General features: G+C 37.9%; 5 protein-coding genes across 6 annotated transcripts; 3 read left to right on the top strand and 2 right to left on the bottom strand.

Moving 5' to 3' along the window:
- Positions 1-45: 45 nt before the first annotated feature.
- On the bottom strand, positions 46-2,594 carry LOC147282149 (Thioredoxin superfamily protein). The gene is made up of 7 exons (XM_086246539.1): positions 2,258-2,594; positions 2,085-2,159; positions 1,912-1,993; positions 1,739-1,818; positions 942-1,067; positions 708-821; positions 46-554 (listed from the first exon to the last, which is right to left on the bottom strand). The coding sequence occupies exons 1-7, from the start codon at positions 2,483-2,485 to the stop codon at positions 438-440; spliced, it is 822 nt and encodes a 273-aa protein (XP_086102665.1). The 5' UTR covers positions 2,486-2,594; the 3' UTR covers positions 46-437.
- Positions 2,595-3,946: 1,352 nt separating this feature from the next.
- Positions 3,947-5,375, top strand: EMB3114 (Mitochondrial transcription termination factor family protein). Its single transcript, XM_086248047.1, has one exon. It carries the CDS (start codon positions 4,100-4,102, stop codon positions 5,126-5,128), a length of 1,029 nt encoding a protein of 342 aa, XP_086104173.1. The 5' UTR covers positions 3,947-4,099; the 3' UTR covers positions 5,129-5,375.
- Positions 5,376-9,891: 4,516 nt separating this feature from the next.
- On the top strand, positions 9,892-15,228 carry E2F3 (E2F transcription factor 3). The gene is made up of 14 exons (XM_086246929.1): positions 9,892-10,345; positions 11,404-11,596; positions 11,854-11,907; positions 12,006-12,091; positions 12,180-12,268; positions 12,382-12,436; positions 12,710-12,762; positions 12,848-12,898; positions 13,036-13,084; positions 13,162-13,227; positions 13,319-13,395; positions 13,545-13,779; positions 14,369-14,435; positions 14,560-15,228. Exons 1-14 carry the CDS (start codon positions 10,133-10,135, stop codon positions 14,694-14,696), a joined length of 1,425 nt encoding a protein of 474 aa, XP_086103055.1. The 5' UTR covers positions 9,892-10,132; the 3' UTR covers positions 14,697-15,228.
- A 3,041-nt stretch (positions 15,229-18,269) lies between these two features.
- Positions 18,270-19,028, top strand: LOC147282146 (uncharacterized). The gene has a single exon (XM_086247175.1). The coding sequence runs from the start codon at positions 18,340-18,342 to the stop codon at positions 18,889-18,891; it is 552 nt and encodes a 183-aa protein (XP_086103301.1). The 5' UTR covers positions 18,270-18,339; the 3' UTR covers positions 18,892-19,028.
- Positions 18,874-21,277, bottom strand: LOC147282145 (putative HVA22-like protein g). Of its 2 annotated transcripts, none has more exons than XM_086247173.1 (7): positions 21,200-21,277; positions 20,958-21,033; positions 20,757-20,855; positions 20,021-20,077; positions 19,810-19,873; positions 19,445-19,660; positions 18,874-19,317 (listed from the first exon to the last, which is right to left on the bottom strand). In XM_086247173.1, the coding sequence occupies exons 2-7, from the start codon at positions 20,987-20,989 to the stop codon at positions 19,123-19,125; spliced, it is 663 nt and encodes a 220-aa protein (XP_086103299.1). In that variant the 5' UTR covers positions 20,990-21,033; positions 21,200-21,277; the 3' UTR covers positions 18,874-19,122. The 2 variants fall into 2 exon arrangements, with proteins under 2 accessions (XP_086103299.1, XP_086103300.1); XM_086247174.1 differs by lacking the exon at positions 21,200-21,277 and adding an exon at positions 21,129-21,194.
- Positions 21,278-25,520: the final 4,243 nt, after the last annotated feature.

Here is a 25,520-nt window from a genome sequence, read left to right as displayed (position 1 = left end):
ATACCATATACGTGGAACTTTGAAGTATAGTATGGAAACCCAAAGGAAAAGAAAAATGAAACACTATTTATTATCGCCATCATACAATTTTCTGATAAGATAAAATTACAAGGGCCATTTCCATACTGCCAAATAAACTTGCTGCATCAAGCCTATAAATCATTGCCGCTGCCTTACTACGGTGCATCAAGTTCCTAGGCTCTCGAACCAGTTGCACCATACCATTTAAACACAAACATGATGAAAGAAGAGGTGATAACAATGAAATTTTACACTACTTGAATGTGCTGAAAAATCGGACAAGTTCATCCATTGGGTTTATTCTGACATATTGCTACTCAAATTTCACCGACTAGAAGAAGACATTACACAAAAACAAAACTCGTTTACACCTCCCTATCTGAATATGACATAGATATGCAGAGTACTACCCCCCACTATATTGCAGAGAAGTACTCTTTGCTGAGCTTGGGGTCTGGCTTCATGGACTTCTCCCCAGGCTTCCATCCAGCTGGGCAAACTTCATCGGGGTTATCCTGCACATACTGCAAGGCCTGCAGTATCCAACCCAGGCAAGGAAAGGGAGCCACAAAAACAAATTATAAAAAGTAATAAACAACACAACAAGGATATTCTTAGATATAAAAGGCAGATCTTGGAAACTAAAATCATCCCACTTATAATTTGGTCTCAATGAATGTGTTTACCTGGAGCGTTCTCTTAGTCTCATCAACACTCCTGCCAATGGCAAGATTGTTAATGGTGGAGTGTTGAATAATGCCTTCCTTGTCAATAATAAAGAGTCCTCTCAATGCAATCCCCTGTAATGGTAAAACCAAAAATCCAACTTATAAAAATAATCTGGACTATAACATCAGAGTCTCACAAGTTTCTCATTCATTAATTCAGAACAATTAAAATTATATTTCATATGGTCATACCTGATCTGGGATCAGCACACCATAAGATTTTGAAATTGATTTGGTGACATCAGAGATCAATGGATAGTTCAAATCACCAAGACCACCTGATTTTCTATCTGTTTGGACCCATGCAAGGTGTGAAAACTACAAAAAAGATAGTATAAGACCAAGATAATTCATCTCATCAATCCAAGAAAGAGCAGCCTTTAACTATCTCATTAAAGATGGCATCATAATTCACAAGTTATCTAAAAACTAACAGAAAAGTAAGCTGATTGGCATCATTCATCAATCATCAACAAGAGCACAACTTTCTGATGTGGCCAACCTTTGTAACTCCTTTTGATTCCAACTTTATATGCTAGTTCTCCTTATTATTCTTTTTATGTTTCATCCTTGTCTATAAGTCCTTCTCCACTCAAACTGGGAATTGGGCTTTTCGCTCAACAAAAATCACATGTATTCCTTGTCCACCCATACCATGAATCCAATTTCAGTTGACAATCACAACATCAGATGCATACAAAATATTTCCATCAATGCTGGCCACATTTTAATTTGAAATTTTGATAACTCAAACTGGGTATGGAATTATGAACTTATATCAAAACATTGAAGCATGCATCTAGTTCCAGAGAAAATTTACCATATTATAAATATATGCATAATATTGACTTTTCACGATATCTTACAGCAGAACAAAACAGCCAACAAAGTAGTAGGTACCCAGATGCAGGTTGATATGTCTGGTTTCTAAACAATCTAAAGCAATGGATTATAAGTAATAGTGATAGTTGGAGCAAGAATCAACTTACCACACTGTCGACTGAAACACCCAAAACTTCAGTGTTGAGTGCCTCAAACTCAGCATGACGATCGCTGAAAGCAGTGATCTCTGCAAGAAGGAGTAAAGATTAAAAATGAAACTTCAGCATCCAATAAAGATTGAAACTTTTATGCAAAATTGTCGATGTGAAAACAAACCAACCTGTAGGACAAACAAATGTGAAATCCAATGGGTAGAAAAAGAGAATCACATATTTCTTCCCAATATATTCGGAGAGTTTGACCTGAAATGGCAAAGCTATTCAGCTTCAATGAACCCAATTAAACAGTGAGTGATTGCAGAACAGAGCAATGGGTTTAGAATTTAGGCCCCACCTTGATGAATTCCTGATCAAAAACAGCCTCAGCCTCAAAATCAGGAGCTAGGTTTCCAACCAGAGGAAGCTCAGCCTGTCCCCAAAACACAATGAGAGAAATCAATATCTACAGCAATACACACAGTAGCAGGCATGGCGAAATTGAAAGAGAGCAATAGAGCATTGACTTACAGTAGCTTTCACAGTGAAGGCCTTGCGGGAGTGAGAACCGTGGGAGAGGGAAACGGAGCGGGGGGCACGTGGCAGGCGGAGGCCATGGAAGGATTTGGTGAAGGAGGTTAGGGTTTTGGAGAAAGGGTTGGAAATGGAGGAAGCCATTAGAGGTGTGGATTTGGAGGAGGAGGAGAAAGCCCTAGGGGTTGAGGAGATGAGAGCGGTTGAGGCAGATGAGCAGGCCATTGCTGCGTTGCTGATTGTTTGGTAGGAGCTCACCCACTCAGTGTGTCAGTCACTCACTGGTTGCTTCAGTCTCGTCTAAAAGACTCTTCTTCTAAGGTGGAGAAATGGTAGGAGACAGTAAGAGGATAAGTAGGAGGAGGGTTGGGTGGACCGGGCTGAACCGGCTAACCGGCTCCATACATTTTGGGGCAAACGCAAATCTAGGTATTACATTATTTTCGGGGTTTTTTTTTTTTTTTCCTAAAAAATTGTTTATATGGAAATATGCACTCATAAATTTGATCCCTACAAATTTCTTTCTATATGACTCTACCACCACATGGTATGTTGATATAGTGTTATCAATCCACTCACCGATCCACTTTAATTATAACATATGAATAATTTTTAGGGGTGTTTTTTACTTGGGATAATTTAAGCAAAAGAACTCATAATATACTCATTGTTGCAGTTGAGGATGCAATATTCACTTCGTTCCAATTAAATATCCAAAACTTTCTTTTTTGCTCAATTAAGGGTTTTTGTTAAAAAAATACCAATTTTGAGGGGCAAAAACGTATATTTACCTAAAAATAAAAATAAAACTAAACAATTAAAATAAAAATAATTTAAAATGAAAAATAATTAAACTAAACAAAACTGGGTGGGGGGGTTGCGACGAGGATTGGGGAGGTTGGGGCGGGGAGGGGGAAAAGGCTAGGCTGGGTTGGGGCCTGGAGGGAGAGGGTGGGTCGAGGTTTGGGGAGAGTGGGGAGGGGGAAATGGGAGGGAAGGAGGAGAAAAAATGAGAGATAAAAGAGAAAGTGAGGCAGAGAGAGGAGAGAGGCGAGGCTGGGTGAGGGAAGCGCGGCGCTAGGGCTGTGTTGGGGGGCTGGAAAAGGATGGGCTGGGGGGAGAGAGAAAGGGAGGAGAGGTAGAGAGATAAAAGAGAAAGTGAGGCAGAGAGATAGGAGAGGGGCGGGTGGGCTGGGTGGGGTAAAGTGCTACGGGGATAAGGGAGAGGTGAAGGGAGCTGGCTGGGGAATAGAGAGAAAGCGAGGAGAGGCAAATAGAGATGAGAGAGAAAGTGAGGCGAAAGAGAGGAAAAGGGTGGAGGAATGGTGGGCGGCCTTTTTTGTTTTGTTTTTTTTTTTGTACTTTTTAAAATTCAGTTAGTTTTATTTTGTGGATTTTGTTTCTTTTTTTATGATTACTTTATTTTTTAATAATTTTTTATAATTAGTTTTATTTTTAAATAATTTTTTATAATATTTTTCAAATAAAAAGATGTTTTTACCCCCTCAAAATTCAATTTGGGGTAGTTCATAGAAGGGGCAAGAATCCCTCTAATTAATTAGACACACCTTTCCTTTTTTTCTTTTTTAATTTGAACAAGACACTTTTTTTTTTTTGGCCACTAAGACAATTTTTTGTTTTTGGCTTTGCGAGATAGCATTAGTCACATTACACACCAATCACAATCTTTGAAATCATGGAGCATTTGAAGCCCCTTATCCTCTGCCCACTACCCACCCACACCACACTCCTTCTTCTTCTACTTCCCCTCCTACCCTAAACCCCATAACTCAGCCATGACCAGCAGCACCCACCACCACATAACCAAACAACAACCAAATGCAACAACAAACCCACTTCCTCTCCACCACCACCAACACCACCAAACCCCAATTCCCCTCCAACCCCAAACCCCAATTCCCCTCCTCCTCCTCCTCCTCCTCTTCCTCTCACCACCATGACTCTCCCCACTCCCTCTCCCCCCCAAAAAACCCTAAACCCTTCCCAATCCTCTCCACCAAAACCACCACCGTCTCCCTCAAACCCCCAACCACCCCAACCCCCCACTCCGACTTCCAAGAAAAAGTCCTCTACCTCGACTCCATCGGCCTCGACTTCTTCTCCCTCATCAACCACCACCCTCCGATCCTCTCCTTCCCCCTCCCCGACCTCAAATCCACCGTCCACTTCCTCTCCTCCATGGGCTTCACATCCCCCGAGCTCCGCCGCCTCGCCGGCATGTGCCCAGAACTCCTGGCCTCCCGGGTCGCCGACATCGTCCCCGTCTTCACATTCCTCATCCGCGAGGCCCGCGTCAACGGCTCCGACCTCCGCCGCGTGATCAACCGACGGCCCAGATTGCTTGCCTCCAGCGTGAAGCACCGGCTCCGCCCCACCCTTTACTTCCTCCAGAGCATCGGCATTTCCGAAGTGAACAAGCACACCTCCCTGCTCTCTTGCAGCGTGGAGGACAAGCTCCAGCCCCGAATCGACTACCTGGAACGAATCGGGTTCTCCCGGCGCGAGGCGCTGGCGATGTTCCGGCGGTTCCCGCAGCTGTTCTGCTACAGCATCGAGCACAACTTCGAGCCCAAGTTCGATTACTTCATGGTTGAGATGGGGAGGGAGCTGAAGGAGCTGAAGGAGTTTCCGCACTACTTCTCGTTTAGCTTGGAGAAGAGGATTAGGCCTCGGCACCAGCTGTGTGTGGAGAAGGGGGTGTGCTTTCCCTTGCCTGTTTTGTTAAAAACCAGTGAGGCCCAGTTCAGGGATAGACTGGAGGTTTGTTGGAATTCTTCTATCCCAGTCACTAGTTCTCCATTGTGGTCTGTAAATTCTCTTTCTGATGATGATGTTTTACAACAATGAAAATGCAACCACCCCATTTCCCAACCCTTCATTCCCCTCATTTTTCCTTCAAACTTGGAATGCATTTAGCATTCCATTAGTAAATTCAATTGAAGAAGAAGAAGCCAAACACCCAATTTGATTCGAGGAATTAGACATTAAGATCATAAGAATTGGAGTTGAGTTTTAGTATGAAATAATACTAGAGGGAATCAGAAATGTGAGTGTGTCTTTGATAGTACTAAATGAGATTGAAAGTTTGTTTTAATACCTGATAAATGAGATTCAAACTATTGTTACATAACTAACATAAGCATAAAATTTTGAGATTCGTTTGGATGATTGTATTGTAGTATTACTATTTTTTTTTTTTTGGACCAGTTTTGTAGTATTACTAGTTAGCATGTACAAGGATTGCTTGCCTATGTCATTTTTTTGGGTGAGATTCGGGCCATTGGGGTTGCTATTTTTTTTGCTATTGTTATGGTCCTTACTCCTTAGGGATACAATACTTTAACTAAAATCTTTTAGCCATAACCAACTAGTTATTGTTGTAGTGGTATTTCTATTTATTTTAAAGCAGTGCTAGAGATCCCAAATACAGATCCGATCCTGAATAATGTGTTAGTATTTCGTTTATCTGTACATAACTCATTCAAATGATTATTTATTTTACAATAAGTAAAATACTGACTTGTATAATGACACATCATTTGGAATCCAAATTTAGAATCTCTAGCATTATTGTTTATTTCATTGAGTGAGGTCACGGTCGAAGGGCTGAATGATTATGTATGACAATTAGTATGACAATTAGACATGGCATGATGATACGACTCGAAACTTATTATGAAGTTAGCTAATTTGGGTCAAATGCGAGTCAACCCATCAAAACACAATTAAGAAACAAGTCATTTTCGTATCAACCTATATAACTCAAGAGAAGAACTTGTATATTCATACCAATAGGTGGTATCCTCATCCTTCCCTCTCTCTCTTTCTCTCTCCTCTCTCTTTCTCTCTATCTGGTGATTCCACACAGGTTAGGACTCCACATGTTTAACTTGTGTGGTTAAATTTATTTAATTTTTTATAGAGTTAAAATTATATTTTAAGTATTAAATTTGTCTTCATATATAGTATTTTTTAATAATAGTGTATGTTACTTAATATTTTGGGTTTTTTTAAGTCCATTATAAAAAATAGGCTTTTTTAAGGCCCACGATGAAAATGCAAATCCCAATGCAGTCCATCTTAATGAAAATTAGTCGAAAAAATGTGTTGGGCACGTAGCCTAATGTGGCCAACCTTTTTTTCACATCAGGAGAATTGCCACTGTCCAACAGTAATTATTTGAGATAGTTACAAATAATTACTGTTCAATAGTAACAATCGCCCAACACTTCCAGATTGCGCCCAAAACTTCTAGATCTGCCCAAAACTTCTAGATACCACCCATCACTTTTAGATCGGAGGTCGCCTGGCCTCCTTCAAGGCTCCGACGGTGAGATATGGTGAAGGACAAAGAGAGAGAGAGAGAGAGAGAGAGAGAGAGAGAGAGAGAAAAAAGACAAAGATTGGCACAAAGATGAGAGATAACAGAGAAAAAGATAGCGAGGGGGAGGGGAGAGAGATCGCGAGGGAGAAGGGAGAGAGTGAGAAAAACTTATTTAAAAAAAATATGGGTTTAAAAGTAATTAAGTGGATCATTTTATCATTTGGATAAAAATCATAAAGCAAGTGGGTTAACTTATCATTAAGAGTTCAAAATGGACTTTATAATCATTATATGTAATATTTAAGGTTTTTTTTTACATCCAAAATGAGAAATAACTTAATAGGCTGGCCCACATACTAAACTTGGTGATAGGCCGATCTACTTTTAATAAGCCAAACGCTCAATATTGGTGCCGAGTGCTTGTAAAAAGATCGTATAAAATGATTCAAATCTAATATGATAGACCTAACCCAAATGATAACTTGATAAGCATAAATTATTTTATTATTATTCTTCATAATTATTGTTTGCAATTGCCATGGACCCAACAGTAGTTGCACCAAACGAATAATACTTGGTTTTATCTCTAGAAGGAGTTAAAATGACAAGAAAACAAAAACATATTGCTGTGAGAAACGGTCGAAGGTCGTCCTCCTTCAAAGGATGGAGTAAGTATTATTGGCACCAAATTATGTACTGGTTACTCAACTTCTAGCGTGGGATGCTCCAGAAAGAAAAAAAAAACTAAAAAAGGCCTTCTAGGGTTGGAATGTTGGATGAAACGGGAGAAATGAGTGCGAGTGTGCCACGGCCAAATAAACAGAATTTGTTTAAGACAAATAAAGGCGCGGATCGGCGATTCTTCTTGTAGTTTTCGTTTGTTGTCTTTTCTATCAGCAGCTTTGATTTATGCCCCAAATGTTTACTATAATTCCAAACTGGGCACTCAATACTGTTTTCTTATAGAGATCTCACGCCTTTTGGTCTTTAATTTCACCAATGCCTCTATATAGGCATTTGTGAATCATATTTCACCTAATTTATTATTGCTATCATAAAGAGATAAATATTATTGTCAACTTTAATAGAATTATATACTAATAATATGTATCTTAATCAAAGATTTGGTTGAGACTACTTGAATTATGTACATTTTATATTTGTTCCTAAATAAATAATATCACAAGTCAAAATTTTAACTCAAATGCTTAACTTTACTGAGAAAAACTCCTAGCAAGAATTTTCAAGCTTTAATTGGACATGCACTTGTGTGGAGATTTATTGAATTAAGTAGTATGCTAAACAAATTATAAATTTTCTTTTCTAAATTGTTATCAAGTTAGCAAGGAATTAAATTTTGGATTTCGAGAAAATTTCGATGGAAATTTCGACGGAAATTTTGATGGAAATTTTGAAGATTTTTAAATTTAGACGGAAACGACGGAAACTTTATCAAAATACGAATATGTTTATTTAACATATTATCTACTAAATTGATAAAAAATATTGAAAAAACCAAATTATATAGTAAGTTTCATGTGATATAAAGTGAATATAATGCGCGCTGGAGAAAATATTGTTAAATAAAATTAGTATATTTTTATACTCTATAATTTTATTATTTAATTATACACTAAAATCTAAACCCTAATGCTTTATATACTCTATATACCCTAATACTCTTTATACTCTATAATCTATACATTAAACCCTATATACTCTATATTCTTTAAGATATTAGGTTTTAGGGCCTTTAAGATATTTTTAATTATTTTTTATATAAAAATGTATTAGAGTTTAGGGTTTAAAATAACTAAACAAAATCTCTAACTTTTTTTTTTCTTTCCAAAGGCCCTAAACCCCCCGTCCTTTTTTTTTTCCTTACTTTTTGTTCCCGTGCCTCTCTCTTCATTTTTTTTTCTTTCCTTCCTTTTGTCCTGTGCCTCTCACCCAACCAAACTTTGTCTTTATTGAGTGTAACAACCCAAATTTTGGCTTATGGTAATTTTGTTACTTAAAATTTTAAAACTTATTTTAAGGTTTGTTTAAAGGAATTAGAAATTTTCTTAAGTTTATTTTAACAAACTTAGACCTTTGGTTGTAGTTCTAGAGATTAGTTGTGTGAAAATAAATTTTAGAAATGGAAAATTCAAGAATTTGACAATTATTATTATTTTTAGAATTAAATTATGAGAGTAGGATTTTTCATAATTTTCTGAAAATAATTTGATTGTTTTGAGGTCATAGGAAATTAATACTCATCAATATGAGTCTGTAGAATTTTTCGGTGAATTATTTGGAATCTCAAGCTATTTTTGGTGAATTTCTGAAATTGGAGAAAATAGAAAAATTTCAAAAAATTTTCACGAAAAATTGTTAAATATGTGTTTCGATTTCGAAACCCTAAAAATATGAAATTTAATACATTGCAAGCTAGTTCAATATATCTTTCTTTTTCAATGCTCAATATATTTATTAAATTTGTATTTCTATATTTTCTATATTAGTTGTAACTTCCCTACCATATTTAGGGGTGGAATCGATTCGGTAACCGAACTGATATTGCGCAACCGACAACCGTGTCGATATCGGCGAAAGGGGGAGAAACGCAACCACTTTCGCTTCGAACACCTTCAGTTACCGATGACTTTAGTATTGGTGGTGGTCGGTCACCTTCTCTCTCATTTCTTATCTTCTTCAACAACACTGCAACTTTGGACACTGCCACGATCTCTTATTCTTCTCCGGCTCCCTTGCCTGCAACACCGCCAACATTACAGCACCGGAGCTAGACAATTTCGAGAAGGGTAGAGGCGGCGGAGACGATGTTGCAGACTTGCAGCTGGGTGTTGTTGAGCTTGGTAGCCGGTAGGAAAAAGCAGAGAAGAGAAGAAGAAGAATATAAGGTCGGTCGGTAGTAGTTTTCCGATAGTTTGAGATTTTCAAATCACCACCGACAACCGTTGGTTGGGTAGAAAATCGCTGGCCGTTGGATCAATTTCCCTCCCTTCGATTGTTTCGGTTGTGCTTCGGGTGGTTTGTCGGTCGGCGGCAGTTTTTCGGATAATTTTTCCTCCCCTAACCATATTGAAGCAAAAAAAGGTTCCGACCATATTGAATGTAGAACCTGAGGGCCACAACAGAATTTTAAAAAATTCGAGGGTCAGAAATAGAAAAGCAGCTTAACGAATTAATTTTTTTCGCTGCGTTCCCTCCACATCTATCCGAAACCAAAAATTCCCTCCCTTCCCTCGTTTTCTGCTAGCTCTCCCCCTAACCCCCCAAAACTCCACTTTCCCTCTTACCCCCTCCTTCTCTCTCTAACTCTCTCTCTTTCTCTCTCTACCCCCTCAGATCCCATTTTCTCACCTTCTAAACCCTAAACCCCTCCCCCACTCTCCCTCTCTCCGATTCTCTTCGATTCCCCAAACCCTAAGATCCACCTCTCTCCCTCTCTCCCTCTCTCTCTCTGATCGTCTCGGCAATCGGAGACCACCGCCAAGTGTTCGAGCCGCTCGATCGCCTCCATGTCTGGCTGCGCTCGAGCTCCCAACCGCCAGGCACCGGCGGCGACGACGGCTACTGCGGCGACCGGAGCCGGCAGCCAGATCCTGCCGCCGCTCAGGCGGCACCTGGCGTTCGAGCTGAGGAAGCCGCCGGCGGATGATTATCACCAATTGGCTGGTGGTGCTCGCAGACCTGCCGACCAGGAACCTGAAGCTATCGTCGTTCGATCTCCCGTGAGTGTTTGTCATTTGTGGTCATCTGTGTATCTATCTATCTATCCCTGCGTTGCTTTGTTTAGGTGAATTGCGCTGTAATTACTGGAAGATTTGAGGGTAATTGTGGTGAGGTTGGTGGTTGAGTGCTTTCAGAGTGCTTGTTTGGCTTTTTGTTTGTGTGTTTAGGGTTTCTATGTGATTGGAATAAATTTGTCACCAGAAACTTTGGATTAGCTTATCGATGCTGTTTGTGTTCTTAAAAAAATTATTTACATTACTAATACTATGTGGTCAACTACCACTAAGGTAGTGCTTGTTAAGATATTCCATAATTTCTAGGAGCTTCTCAAATTATCGATTTACTCTATTGTAAGTGCATGTAACTTGTAAGAGTGAAGAATCAGGATCAAAATTTGCAATGAGGGGAGGACTGAGACATGGTTATTTGATATGGTGTTGATTTGCAATGTGCGTAACACTTAACTGTGCTGCCTAATCTGGATTGAAGGTGCTGATTCGAATATAGGTTTTCAAGTTGTAGTATTTCGCTCCTTTTAAGAATCAATTGTTGCTCATTTGGTGTAAGGTGTATAAATTAATATTCGAAAAATGTAGTCAGGCATATTGACAATGACAGTGATTTGAGGAATCCGATATGTACGATAGCTTGCATAATAAAGTTTATCACATTATTAACATTTGAAGAAAGGTGCATTTGTTCTCTGTGTGCTTGCAGTGATTGTATTCTTATGGGAGAGTGCTTGCATGTCTGTTTAACAATCGTACTTTCTTTTGACTCCTTATTATTTTGGTCGTATTCCTTAACGTAACTGTGAAGTATGCTTATTTGGTATTTTGTGCACTTAAATGTACTCATGAGCGGCAAGAAAGTCTTCCATTTTCATTTACATTCTCCATCCTCCACCTCATTTAAACTGAATTGTGATTTTTATCTCATTGGTATCATTAATTATGTAATTTATCCACTATAGTTGTGCATTTGAACTTGTATGGTTGCTAAGTTGCCTTGAGCCTATTGTTTATGAGGATTCTTCAACTTTGCTGCTACTTTTCAGCAAATTATACGGAAGCGCGGTGTGGACAACAATGAAGTTGAGTACAGTGATTGGACTAGCAGTCCTGGATATACCAATATTGTAAACAGTCCCCTTCAGACTCCTGTGTCTACAAAAGGGGGAAGGACAAACAATAGGTCAAAGGCTTCTAAGGGCAGTAGATCTGGGCCTCAAACACCTGTGTCAAATATTGGTGAGAAATTTTTATATCTCTTAAGTTTTTTCTTGACTTCTATCATTTTTAGTCTAAATTCAACAAATCACCAAGATGAGCTTCAAGGAGAGCTTAGTCCATGTAAAAGAGATTGGATAGCATTGTCGAAAGTAACAAAGTCAGTTGGATTGTATGGATCATATTTTGTTCTTCCTGGCTTAAATATGCTTTAACTCTTTACTATCTTGTTCCATAGATAATAAGAATCTAATTGGTTTGCTTCTGTTAACATGCAGGTTCACCTTGTCCTCTTACTCCAGCTGGCAGCTGTCGTTATGACAGTTCTCTAGGTAATCCTGGAATTAGTTTTTTTGTATTTGGCATGTGTTTTTTGTACAGCTCTTAAGGCTGCCAAATGATACCACTGTAACTGTACTTGAATTTCCAGGTCTGTTGACAAAAAAATTCATCAATTTGATTAAGCATGCAGAGGATGGAATTCTTGACCTAAACAAAGCAGCAGAAACTTTGGAGGTAATCATTTTCTGTCTGAGCACCATACGCACACACATATTCTCTGCATTCAGTTGTTTACTGATTAAAGGGGTTCCAAATGAAACAGGTGCAGAAGAGGAGGATATATGACATTACAAATGTCTTGGAAGGCATAGGTCTCATTGAAAAGAAGCTCAAGAACAGAATACGTTGGAAGTAAAGATAGTTTATCCTAAAAATTTTCTTCTTGTGTCTAAATTCAATTCAAGTTCTAAAAAGATTTGGAACACATGGGAACTTATGCAAGAATGGGTTAAATGATTGATTAGGGGATTTGATGCTTCAAGGCCAGGGGAGGTGGATGGTGATCTCTCTGTATTACAGGTAATTGAATGTTGATTTCAAATTCTTATCATGCAAAGGCTAGGGACTTATTATTTTTTTCATTTTTTGTTGTCTTTTGAAATATCATGAATTGGGATTATTCTGTAGTACTTAGAATTGATGAATACATGCCCACATAATATTTCTTAGTTCCTAGATCCACAATTTCATCTGTCTACATTGCTATAAAAACCATGGAATTAAAGGAAACCATGACAATTTAGTAGCTTTTCAAGGCAGATGAAATTTCAAGTCGGGGTTTTTTTCCTGCAGGCAGAAGTTGAAAACCTATCCTTGAAAGAGCGCACATTAGATGACCGAATAAGGTTTATGTAGTTGATTTTTTTTTTTAACATCAATTTCCCTATCTTGAAACTGTTGGAAGATGCTGATGCTTTCACACTGGTGCAGAGAGATGCAGGAAAAACTGAGGGACTTTAGTGGAGATGCAAACAACCAAAAGTAAAATCTTCTTGTCCATCAAGTTTTCAGAATTTTTTTTCCCCTTCTTTATGTTTATATAATTAAGTACTTGCTTTCGTGTTTACTCATACGTTGTTTGTGGTATCTTTATCGGGTATCTTCAACTCCTACTCTAGGTGGCTTTTTGTGACTGAAGAAGACATTAAGGGCCTACCCTGCTTCCATGTGAGTATCTTGTGTCACTTCTAACACTGATTTCTTTAGTATTTTCCATTAAACTACTTGTGCCTTTTCTTTGCCAGAATGAAACCCTGATAGCAATTAAAGCTCCACATGGAACCACCTTGGAAGTCCCGGATCCGGATGAAGTAAGTCAAGAGCATAACTTTTCTTGGAAGGTACATGTTCTATATGTCTTCTCTTTGATATATGATGGGATTCTCCTTCAATGCACACCAGGCTGTCGACTATCCACAGAGGAGATACCGGATAATACTTAGAAGCTCAATGGGACCCATTGATGTCTACCTTGTCAGGTATTGTTTCCTTTTTGTTGATGAAATATCCATTTGTAGACATTTATGGTCTTTCTTCTATCTGAATAAGACCTGCTTGTTTTGCATGCTGAATTAGATTATAGGTGATTTTATTTATTTGTTTCTCTTTATTTGTTGCTTGATTTTAGTCAATTTGAGGAGAAGTTTGAGGAGATGAATGGCGTTGAGCCACCTGTGAGCTTCCCAATTGCTTCTGCTTCTGGGTCTAATGAACACCCAATAACAGAAGTTGTCACTGTGGAGAGCAGTGGGAAGGATCTTGAACCTCAGGCTCAACAGGCTGATCAGACGTGCACTGATGATATTAATGTTTGTCAGGAGTTTGCTGGGGGAATGATGAAGATTGTTCCTTCTGATGTTGATGTAAGTATAATTATTATGACTGATTTGTTTTCTTAAATAATTGAAAAGGGAAAAAAAAGAGCATAATTTTCAAGAGTGAAAGTCTATTACGGGAAAGGATATATAGGAGTTTAAGAAAACAGAGGTCTACACCCTTAATATGACTTGCATATAAGCCTCAGATTTGTACTTGTTAGCTGGACTACTTAGCACTTAGTTGGTGATGTGAAGATGTACCCTAAGATGTGCCATTTTATTTATTTGTATGATATCAGAAGGCTGAACAAAATATAGAAAGACTTGGTTGGATATGTTTTCAAGGAAATAAAGTACATCAGATAATTGTCTGAAAACATATTATTTTGTATGTGGATACGTTTGTCAAACATATATCTGCCTATGGATTTTACCCAAATACTTGCAAACCTCTACCGGAAAAATATACTTGCAACCTCTACCAGGAAAATAGAGCATAAGAAATTCCATGTGCTCATGCAAAAGATTTTTCAAAACGATAATTATCCTCAATTATGTATATATAATTAGGTAAATTTTAAATTTCTGGTGGAATGTGTTCTGGCTGAATATTAACTTTTTGTTAATGTTGCAGAATGATGCAGACTACTGGCTTTTGTCTGATGCTGAAGTTAGCATTACAGATATGTGGAGATCTGATTGTATCCCTTTCAAAGATGTTCCCTTTTTTTATTTTCCCCTTGCCCCCTCTCCCACTCTTTCTTTTTTGTAATAAATTATTATCTCACTTGTGGATGCTCAATTCCTTAACTATGACAACTATAGCTGGTGTTGAATGGGATGGGACAGACATACTAAATGCTGACTTTGCACTGACTCATGTCAGTACACCAAGGCCCCAAACTCCGCCATCTGGGATTGCCCAAGTTCCATCTCATGCTTTTAACTTCTCCCAACGGTGAATCTTGGTTTGTGTAACGAGCTATCTGTAGAAATCTCATGTATCTACCCCGTCTGTGGCCTTCTATATCCGTCAAGTATTGCTTGGAGACGCCAAGTAGTTGCCCGATAAATGAAAACAGGCGAAGCTCTTGGAAGAAGCTGATGATGACAAGCTGGGGTTATTGTTATACTGTACAGTTCGGTAATGTCTTTGACCCTTGTCGTAGGAATAAAGAGTTAATTATGATACTTTAACAAGCGGCGGATATCCAGTGAGGAATGAGTAGGGTGCACTAAATAATGGTAGAAAGTAGTGCTGAATCTAATAATCCAGTTGTATGATGTATGTTCATTCTCTGATGTCCGTAGGTTCTGTTTGGACTGTAGAGATGACCTTGTCTGTAAATGCTGTGATTTTAAACATGTTGCAGTGCAGGCATGCTTTATATTGTCAAGGCATCAAAGATTTCTAGGCCTCAGCTTAATCTGATTTTATGTTAATCATTTGCTACATTGTTGAAACGTTTGATAATACTATTGTCGACATACCATTTTTTTTAATTGCATGCGCCATTTTACCTCATCTATGCTGCATTTCATTCAAAACTTTATACCATTTCTATAGTGTTTTGAGATCTTGGTTCACCTCTTAACTTTTTGAGCAGATTCTGTAATTATTCATATATAGAACACAGTTTGGAATCCAGCTCAACACCACGTAACTAGCACACATCAGATTCGCATATGCATGTGTATAAATCTATAATATGATAGTGGTGAGATACTGAGGTGTCAACTTTGGCCTAAGCTTTGCCTGATTCTCTTTTCATTGTTTATTTTTTTACAATTTTCTTTGGTTCTTCTGCCTTTCCCAACTTGAACCTCCATATAAGTTAGACCAGAAAAAGTTTTAAATAACCAAATGGCCGAGTGATGAGAGACCATTCAATCCTTTTTCCTTTTCATTTGAAATAATAAATATGTGGATTTTATTTTCACTATTTTTCTTCTTCTTCGCTTCTTTTGAAGTTCGAACTTGAAGGATTCAGAATGGACTGTCACGTTCTAGGTTTGTTTCGTTTTTAAACGTATAAGCAACCAACACATACGTCAATGACAAAAGTGATACACATGAAGCAATGAAGCAGGCGACGAAATTGTTCCGACCCTACAGAGCCTTTATGTTGTAGGGATCGAATGCTCCAACCCAACTCAATTAGAGCATAACATAAGGAGCAAATAGTAGTATAGTACAGCCATAGTTTCTTTTTGGGTACAAATACCAATACTCAAGTCATATATATTTTGTACAAGTACAAATATGTTGTATTTATAGGAGATTACAGTCCTCAAGGAAGAAATTATCCTCCTTATTCACCTTATTTCATTTACCTTGATGTTTCCAAATATTTTCCATTTAAGAGAGACAATCCAAAGAATTAGAGTCAATACTATACCAAATGTTTTATACACAATCAATCTTTAAAAACATGGCGAGATATCTTCTTTGACCACTACTTAGATAAAATCTTGTTATTCTTTCTCCAAGATTTAAAACACCGACATGTAAAGAAAATACTAATAATATCATGTCATGCATTTAACTAATAAGAGTCTCACACACTTTTAATTTATTTATTAATTTACATGTGGAGATTATAGTATTTTAAAGATAATATAATAACATAGAATGTTGAAACAAAAATTATTAGTTTTCGCACCTTAATTACACTGTACAATCATTATACTTTTGCACTACAGTAACATTTTGTACGTCTTTGAATATTTTGAATTAATAAAAGAAATAATATTTTTCAAAATTATAGAATTAATGAATATTTAAGTGGATTATGTATTCTTGGCCAAAAAAAAAAGTGGATTATGTATCACATAGTTTACATTCAATAAGATATTAAGATCACATAATCCAATACTCCTATCGAATGATTCCTATCTTTAATTCTTAATGTGATTACTAAATTTTAAATAATATAGTTGTGGACTCATGGTGGAGCCTAGGGGTGGGCATTAGGACCGAAAATACCGAAACCATCCCATTCCGTGCCATTCCGTATCATTTGGTCCCATCCCGTTTTTTTTTTTTCAATCCCGTACCGATCCCGTCCCGTACCGATCTTAAACGGGATGGGATCGGTCCTGAAGGTTCAATACCGGGATGATCCCGTCCCGTACCGAACAATTAAAAATTTAATTATTTAATAATTTAATGGGCCCAAATAGGCAAATATCACTAAACCCATTTTATTTTTTAACTTTCAGTCTTTCACCCAAAAACCCAACCCACACCCGCTCACGGCCCAATGGCCCAAGACTCCCAAATGGCCTAACAGGCTAACAATCCTAATTCAGTAACCTATTTCCTAAATGCCTGAAATGAAATCTGAATCACCTCACCTGATCCCTAAAATTCGAAAACACTCAAACAGACTACAGTAATCCACTAATCCCCAATTCTGAAATCTGAATCACTCTCACAGTTTCACTCTCTCAGACTTCAGAGACTCCTCCCAGCGGCCACTCGCCCTCGCAGCCCAACCCTCTCCCAGCGGCCACTCGCCCTCGCAGCCCGACCCTCTCCCAACAGCCACTCTCCCTCAGTCCCTCGCATCCCACTTCAGATTCAGACGAAGTGCCTCTCGACGAAGTGTCTCTCGCATCCCAACCCTCGAAGCCGTCGCCGTCTCTCGTCGTTGCCGTCGACACAGCCTCTCTCCCCTCGCCGTCGCCACAGCCTTTGGTCATCGAGTCGCATCGCACCACTGCGCGTTGCACCACTGGCAGCCTCTCTCCCCTCGCCGTCGCCATAGCCTCTGGTCATCGAGGCACCAGCTTCTGTCGCCGTCGCCATAGCCTCTGGCCATCGCACCAGGCACCAGCTTCTGTCGCCGTCGCACCAATTCAGTTTTTTTTTTTAGTTTGGGATGTAATAAGTCATAAGACTTAATTATGTTTTTTAGTTTGGATTTGGTAAATAAGCCATGAGGCTTAATTGTGATTTACTGATTTATGAGTTTATGTTTGAACTTTGAAACTTTAAATATTTGAATTGTTGAAGTTTATGTTGTATTGTTGTTTTTTTGAATTGTTGAATAATTGGTTGAATTGTTGAAGTCTTGAAGATGAATTTTCAATTTTGAATAAAAACAGTTTATTACTTGAATTCTTGTTTTGTTTGTATAGTTGAATAAAAATAGGTTATGTTTATTGTTTACAGGTTATTATTTGAAGATGAATCTTGAATAAAAATTGAATAATTAATTTTTTATTATTTTTTTGTTTGGGATCGGGATGGTACCGAACCCGTACCGAATCACTTTGGTACGGGACGAGATGGTACCATAATCCCAAACCTCCATCCCATCCCGTACCGATCCCGAACTCAAATCATGAGATGGGAACGGGATGAGGTAAGTCCCATCCCCCTCCATCCCGTGCCCACCCCTAGTGGAGCCCATATATTTGTCATGTGCGAGACCGGCGGGCCGCACCCCAAAATGTTTTTATCAAGAAAGTGAGTAGCCAAATAATTGCAAACGCAAGCCGCCGTAAGTCAAGACTCAAGAGGGTGTTTTTCCTGAGCGCGCGCTCACACACACACACACACACACACACACACACACACTGCCCTCTCTCTCAACCACCATGGACGACTACGCCGCCGCAGTCAGTCCACACCCACCACTACTACTCCCCTCATGGAAGCAGCTCCGCCGCAGGAACTCCATCGCCACATCCGTCGTGGTCCCCGCGAAGCTCGGCCTCTCCGCCAGCTCAACCACCACCAAGCCCCGCCACAGCTCCAGCTTCCCTTCCCAAAACGGCGGCGTAACACCCCCACCCCCACCCCAGCTGGACTTGGAGCTGCTCTCCCTCAAGACCACCACCTCTGAATCCTACACCTCCCTCAAAGACCTCATCCCCTCCGCCCCCGCCGTGCAGTCCCCCACCGCCGCCTCCGCCGGCAACTCGGGCTACGAGATCTCCATCCGCAACCGCCTTGTGAAGCAGGCCGCCTGGGCCTACCTCCAGCCCATGTCCTCCGCCTCCGGCCCATCCGGCCCACACTTCCTCCGCCGCCTCTGGCTCAACCTGTCCTCCGCCACCTGCCTCTCCTTCTTCCGCCACCGCCTCATCCCCTTCCTCTCCCAAGCCTTCCACCGGATACTCCGCTCCCTCGGCATCCGGGTCAGCTGACATCACATCACTACTTCTCTTTGAATATATTTTTACTTTCACAGTTTGCAAACACTCACAAAAGCTCAAAGAAAATGAATGAATTTGTATTTGAGTCTGAATTTTCAGACAAGAGTTATGAATTTCTGTTTCTGGGATTTGTACAATTTTTTTGTTTGTTTCTAAAAGTGGACCCTCCGCGGAACCCTACGATCTTTGTACAATTGGGATTGTTAGCATTTCACTTTGTGTTTATTGGATTGGCTTGGAACGCCTAAGCCTAACGTTGAAACTTGGGCTTTGTTGTGCTGCTTCCTCTTCTGTTTGGGCTGTGCCATTCGGCGTTGATGGAGGCGGCCACTTGATGTTCTTCCCACTCGCTTTGCGAAACGATGGTGGGTTCGAAGGCGGCGGTTTCGGATTCGACTCATCATCCTCTGTGTGCGTCTGCAAGGTTGGTTCAATTCAATTTGTTTTGTTACATTCCCAAAGCTTGGAATGTTTAATTTTGTGTATGTGAAAATGTTACATATAGGCTCTAGCATGAATGCTGATGATAATGCACAAGAGCTACCTCTGTGGTGGTGGTTTTGGTGAACTTTGATGACTGAGCAGCCATGTACTGAAGGACTTGGAAGACTGCTTGATGCCCCATTTGGGCGCCGTGTTGCCAGTAGAAAATGGTCAAGTCCCAGGCCCTTGCTCTCAACTCCAGTAATTTCCGGTCGATGTCTGTTTCATGCTTTGCCACATAGGGCCTCAACAGGGTCTGGTACACGAATGCAGTTCCCTACATCATAGTTCAAAATGTATTCAATTCAATTCAATTCTCGCATAGTTATTGTAGACCTTTCCTAAATTAGATTTTCTGACAAGAAAATATTCCCCCCAACATAAATAATCGCAATTCATTCCCCTTCCAAGTATTTCTTTTCTTACCTTGATCTTTGGATACCAAAGGTAGATAAAAATGGCCACCTTCCCCTCACCATACATGGGCAACCTTCAAATTTCACAAGACTTTAGCACACTTTACAACAAGAATGTTAAATGATCACGTGGAGTGTTATGTATCACATTTCTAACACAAGTGAGATTCATAAACGCGGTACGAAATAGTTTTAACCAAAATCAAGGGCAGGATTTATACCATGGAATGAATACATCTCCAAGCCTCTCAAGAACCGTAACAAGTGCCACAATGATCCTGCAAATGTTTTGTTATATTCATTGGACGATGCTACAGAGACTGCAAATATTTTGAAGCTTGAAATATGCCTTCATTTCTCTTATTAATTGCTATATATGATAATTGACCATTCTGTGCACATGGGATATTCTATCTGTAAAGATATGTCAGAGGAATGCTTTTCAATCAACCATACTAATTTAACATTGATAGCGACTCAAATTAAATACAAGAAATTTGAGTAAATAACAAATCAATCTACAGGGGACGATCTGCCATGAACCATAAAAGCATCAATTCCATCCAATTTTTGTCTTACAAAATATTCTTTTTGTTTGCAACTCATTTTGGGCAACGAGAAAAATACCACGAATTTCAAATCAGCTACAAGTGTTTAAGATAATGACAGAATGTTTTCGGGTTTATAAAGGTTCAATCTAGCAAGTCTAAGTTGTAAATGTGCTATTTAAAGAACCATATATCAAACAATTATTAATGAAATTGGCTACAAGAAAATATCATATTTAAATAATATGAGATGACAACCAAACAATGAAAGAGTCATGAAAATGAATTGGGCAAGAGGTATTCATAAAATTAAACTAGATTATTAATCACAAATGAAAGAATTCATGAATTTGAATGTCAACCATGGCACCCCTTATGGCTAAGAGCCTAAGACATGGTCTTCACGTACCAGTATTGACACCAAAACCGGAGTTCTTCAATCTCAACTCTGTTTTTCTCCACAGTTTTGTAACACTCAAATGCAGGGTATGCATACCCAAGAAACATTCTGCACACAACCAACAAAAGCAAGAAACCAAAAAAGAAAATCAAAGGTAAAGTTGAAGACCAAAGCAACCCAACCCAAAACACGAATCATAACATAACATACATGAGACATCTGGTAATCAAGCTTCCCAACATCTTCAAATCAATCCCTTAATCCAAACACAGACAAAAGTATACTCCTGCAACAAGCAACAACACTATTAATGCCAATGTTCTTGTATATGCATTTCAAAAACCCAGAAAAAAAAATATGGACAAAAGCTGATTGGTTTACCTTGTTATAAACAAGTAGTTATAAAGAAGAAGAAGAAAGAAGTAGTCGCAGAGGCAGAACCATTCATTTACCTGTATGTTAAAGATTTTGAAAGGCACTGAAAAATGCCCAAGAAGGGATTGATTCTTTAGAAGAAATGGGTTTGATTTCCGATTCTGTGTGAGAGAGAGAGAGAGAGAGAGAGAGAGAGAGAGAGAGAGAGAAGAGAGCAAGAATGAGACAAATTCGCAGAGGAGTTTGAGATGGGAAGAAATTGGCAATCTATAATCCTCTATATATAGCTCTACGATTCTATAAATATAAATTATATAAATGTAGTTGGGCAGATAAGTTATAGAGAGATGAAGAGCGATTGGATATAAAAGAAGAGAAAACTAAACGAAAAGAGGATTTCTTGCGATGGACGCTTCCTTATCATTTTCAGTGGGAGGGATTTCTTGGGATTCTTCAAGGCACGGATTTACCGTTTGGCAGTTGATTTCTCGAGGGCAGTTTCGTCATTCCATATATAACCCATCGCTCACCAGAGGGTATGATATCAATGGTTTTCTTTTTCTTTTTAATGATGATGATAATTTCTTTTTTGTGGTTTCAAATTTACTTGAATGATGTGATTTTTAAGGTATAAGTATAACAAGGTTACTAATATTCTAATAGCATGCTTTCCTCAAATAGTATAAGTGTTTTTTTTTAATTAAGAGGCAGATAGTAAAGTTTAAGCATTTAATTTAAAATTAATTAGTTAATGGATAGAACTCTTTTAATTAAGAGATTATATATGATATATCGTTATGTGAGAGATCGGTATAGAATTCTCACTATATATGTACTTTCAATAATCAACACTCTTTACGTGTGTTCGTCGGACTAAACTAAATATGTGAATAAATTTTATTGAATAACGTAAAATATGTGCAGTTATTTGATTTACTTTATAAATTTACGGCTTTGATAAGTTTGAAAAGTTCAAAATATTACTTATTATTATTATATAAAGCTTAGAGCCTATTTTGGGAGTAATATATAGGAAACGAGAAATTAAAGTAATCATATTCACATCCACAAATTTCTTTAACAATTTGAACTCTCCTTAGCAATCGTCACATAAAAAATGTCAAATATTATCAGTACGTAATAAATTAGAAGTAAAAGCACTATCTAATTTGTAATAGGTTCTTATTTTTTTCTCTTTCAAACAATTCAATCTAAACTCACATATCTTACATTCTCTTCTTGCATCTTGGCTTCTAGTATTTATGTGGTGTAGTAAATACAGCCTTTTACAGATTGAGTGGTTAATTTGATGAAAACTGTTTCATGCATGCAAAGACCAGGATGGTTTGGTTAGGAAGTCAATGGCAATCCACTCAAAAACAGTATAAAACAAAACAATAAATTAGTAGCAGACATTTAACTTTAATTATCATATCGTTCAGATGGAATAAGGGTGTTTTCGGAATTTAACATAAGTGTTGAGTGTTGACCCATCTTTTAAAAGTGAATAAGCAAAAAGGTGATTAGTGATTACCATCATTGAATTGGTCTGTTCCAAGTTCCAACTGGGTTTCAATTCTATGCGACATATTTGACCAAAAAAAATTCTATGCGACATTAAGAAGAACAAAAGCAAAAGATGTTCTCTATTCCAGCCACTAGCCAAGAAGTAAGAACAAATAAAAAGGAAAACAAGAAAATGTAAAAGAAAAAAAAGACTTTTATTGACACCAAAATAATTATTAAAAGGTCCAAAATCAAGCCTTACAGTGCCTTAGATGCATCTGTATAATTTTTCTTCTTTTTATTAGAAAATGTCCAAGTTTGAATTTTCCTTTCTTAAATAATGAAAATCAAGTTTTAAATTCTTTTAATATTCTATACAAATTATATTAAGTAAGAGAATAAAGATGCACACACAAGGTTGCTAAACACTTCCAAGGCTTCAAAGGATGAGCTTCCATCTTCTAGGGCTTTCTCATCTTTTTCTTTTACTTTTCTTTTTCCTAGAAAAAGGCAGCAACACTACACTAATTAATCTCATATACATGCAGATGCACATATAAATGTATACACAACTATATATATATATGTAAAATGTATATCAGGAATTCATGTTACTTCTTGGACTAGTAATTTGTCATCTGAGGAGGAGGCTAATTAATGCCATGCCTTATTTCAAGAGGTTAACATGGAATTAATTTTTGGTCATAACAAGTTAAATATGAATATAATAGTTTATTTTTCTCTATAACAAACAAATATATATAATACCACAGTTAATTTTCTAGCTTGTAGGGGATTTAATTATTTAGAGAGTCAAATAACAATCAACCTCAACATGTTATGTGCTCAGAATGTCAAAATGTCATGTTGTTAAATTGATGAGATAAACTAATATTTGAATGTATATAATTCGATTAATAATTTAACAACATAAAATATCGAATATTAAATAAGAGAACATTAGACATAGTATAATCTTTATTCTTTGTCAATTTATAACAAGATAAAAGACTTTGTCAATTCAAGAGGAGTTTAAAGACTATTGGTTATCAATTATAAGCCTACCTTAAGAGAAAAACTCTACCCCCACCCCAAAAGAAAAAACTATTTCTTCTCCTCAACCTATCCATGGGGAGGGGCGGCCCTTGTGTTCTCACAGACTGTTCCTCCCGTCACCTCTCTCTCCTTTGTTTTTCTTTTCATTTTTCTGTGTTTTTATTTTTGTCTTTTGGGATACTCTCCTCTCAATAAGTGATAGCGTTTCCATCTCTCCTTGCGAGAATTTCTCCACCTCTCTTCGTGAAAGTTTTTCCGATTTTGTTTGTTTTGGTTTGTTTTGTGTTTTGATGCTTTCAGGTTTTCTCCGGCGCTCATCACAAGGTGTTAGGAAGTTACTATTTTCGTCAGTACCGGTCATGTTTCCACCGGTTACTATTACTCGATCCGCCACTTTGCGCTATTGTCAGCCTCGCTCGACTTAGTGTTGGTAGGATCATGAACCCAAACGCGACTAGTTCGCTAATTCCTACGGTGCCTCTCTGGATTCGTTTGGTGGCTATAGTATCTGCTCGATGTTATGAGATCTTGGATTTTCTGTGGGTTTTTCTGCTTCATTTTTGTGGGTTTTTGTTGTCTTGTAAGCCTTTGGGCTCATATTTTGTATTCTCTTTGTTTTTTTAGCTATTTTAATGCAATGGTATGCTTTATTATCAAAAAGAGGAATTTAAAGCCTTGAAGGTATGTAATCCTTATTCTTAATCATGTAATATTGTAATGCAATGTTTCCTTGTAAAATCATTGAAAATGACATCGGATACATCCTTGAAGTTGTTATATTAGGCCAACAAGACAGCAACCAATTAATGAGCACAATCATAAACATGAGCATACATGTTCGAAACAACTAATATTTAATGGTCAACGTATTACGTAATGGAAAATATTATTAAGTAAGAATCATAAATATATTAGTTAGATCTTAATTTTGCATTAGTTGTAGGTATAGCGTCATGTACAGTTTGGGCTCGTTCATCCACTTGATTATTTTGAATCATATATCCACAGTGTGAGTGAGACACTAAGTGATATATAAATGGACTTATTGGTGGGTTTTGGTCTCTCTCAATTTCTCCACAGTTACAAGCCACTTTATAATAATATATAAAAAATAGATTAAAAACATATAATGCTATTGTGGAATGAAGCATGGAGGAACTGATTTAATATGGTGTATATCAATTTCTTGCAACTTCCTTGAAGATGAACTGATAGTTCCTTTTTGTCCATTCTGTTTCCAGTCTTTTTTTATTTTTTTTTCCTGCTGAAAATGATCTTCATATAAGGAATATACACTTATTATAAGAAATATAGTGATGTCTATAAGATTGAAAAATAGTAATGTTTGTGGGATTTCCAACTTGACTAGCTATGGACCTGTTTGCTAATTTTCAGCTAGGGGCGGCCGAGAGCAAAGCTTTTGGTCTGTTTTAATTAGTGTTTGATGCGGGGTGTGCCACCGGTCAAGGGCAATTTTGGCCTGACCGGAATGAAATGTGAGAATTAAGATTTTGCGCCTAAAATCTGACTTCCTAATCAAACGAACTGCAACCGATCGAGCTAGGAATCGCTCTCAGCCTGACTTCTTTTTTACCTTGGGAACAAGGTTTGGTAACGAACAATAAAAAAAGATGGATCAAATAGAAACCAAGTGCAAGGAAAATTAAAGTGCATAAATTAAACAAAATTGAAGAATGCAAACGTAAAGTGCAGAGAATTAAAGGAAATCTTTAAATAAAAAGGAATTAAAATGACAAGAACGTAAAGTAAATTGCAAGTAACTAAATGAACATGAAAATTAAATCGATACTAAGACCTTGACAGAGGCTTAGTAGA

Source organism: Dryas octopetala, chromosome 6 (assembly GCF_963921425.1).
Source record: "Dryas octopetala chromosome 6, drDryOcto1.1, whole genome shotgun sequence".
Lineage (NCBI taxonomy): Eukaryota > Viridiplantae > Streptophyta > Magnoliopsida > Rosales > Rosaceae > Dryas > Dryas octopetala.
The sequence above is the reverse complement of the archived record's forward strand: the minus strand, read 5'-3'. Positions and strand labels throughout refer to the sequence as shown.

Coding starts and splice junctions, on each gene's coding strand:
- LOC147282149 (XM_086246539.1), bottom strand. CDS start 2,485: ATGGCCTGCTCATCTGCCTCAACCGCTCTCATCTCCTCAACCCCTAGG. Junction 2,160..2,257: donor CCTTCACTGTGAAAGCTACT/GTAAGTCAATGC, acceptor TTTTGGGGACAG/GCTGAGCTTCCTCTGGTTGG. Junction 1,994..2,084: donor TTGATCAGGAATTCATCAAG/GTGGGGCCTAAA, acceptor TTGCCATTTCAG/GTCAAACTCTCCGAATATAT.
- EMB3114 (XM_086248047.1), top strand. CDS start 4,100: ATGCAACAACAAACCCACTTCCTCTCCACCACCACCAACACCACCAAA.
- E2F3 (XM_086246929.1), top strand. CDS start 10,133: ATGTCTGGCTGCGCTCGAGCTCCCAACCGCCAGGCACCGGCGGCGACG. Junction 10,346..11,403: donor CTATCGTCGTTCGATCTCCC/GTGAGTGTTTGT, acceptor GCTACTTTTCAG/CAAATTATACGGAAGCGCGG. Junction 12,763..12,847: donor ACATTAGATGACCGAATAAG/GTTTATGTAGTT, acceptor ACACTGGTGCAG/AGAGATGCAGGAAAAACTGA.
- LOC147282146 (XM_086247175.1), top strand. CDS start 18,340: ATGGACGACTACGCCGCCGCAGTCAGTCCACACCCACCACTACTACTC.
- LOC147282145 (XM_086247173.1), bottom strand. CDS start 20,989: ATGTTGGGAAGCTTGATTACCAGATGTCTCAT. Junction 20,078..20,756: donor CGGTTTTGGTGTCAATACTG/GTACGTGAAGAC, acceptor AAACATTTGCAG/GATCATTGTGGCACTTGTTA. Junction 19,661..19,809: donor TTTGGTATCCAAAGATCAAG/GTAAGAAAAGAA, acceptor ACTATGATGTAG/GGAACTGCATTCGTGTACCA.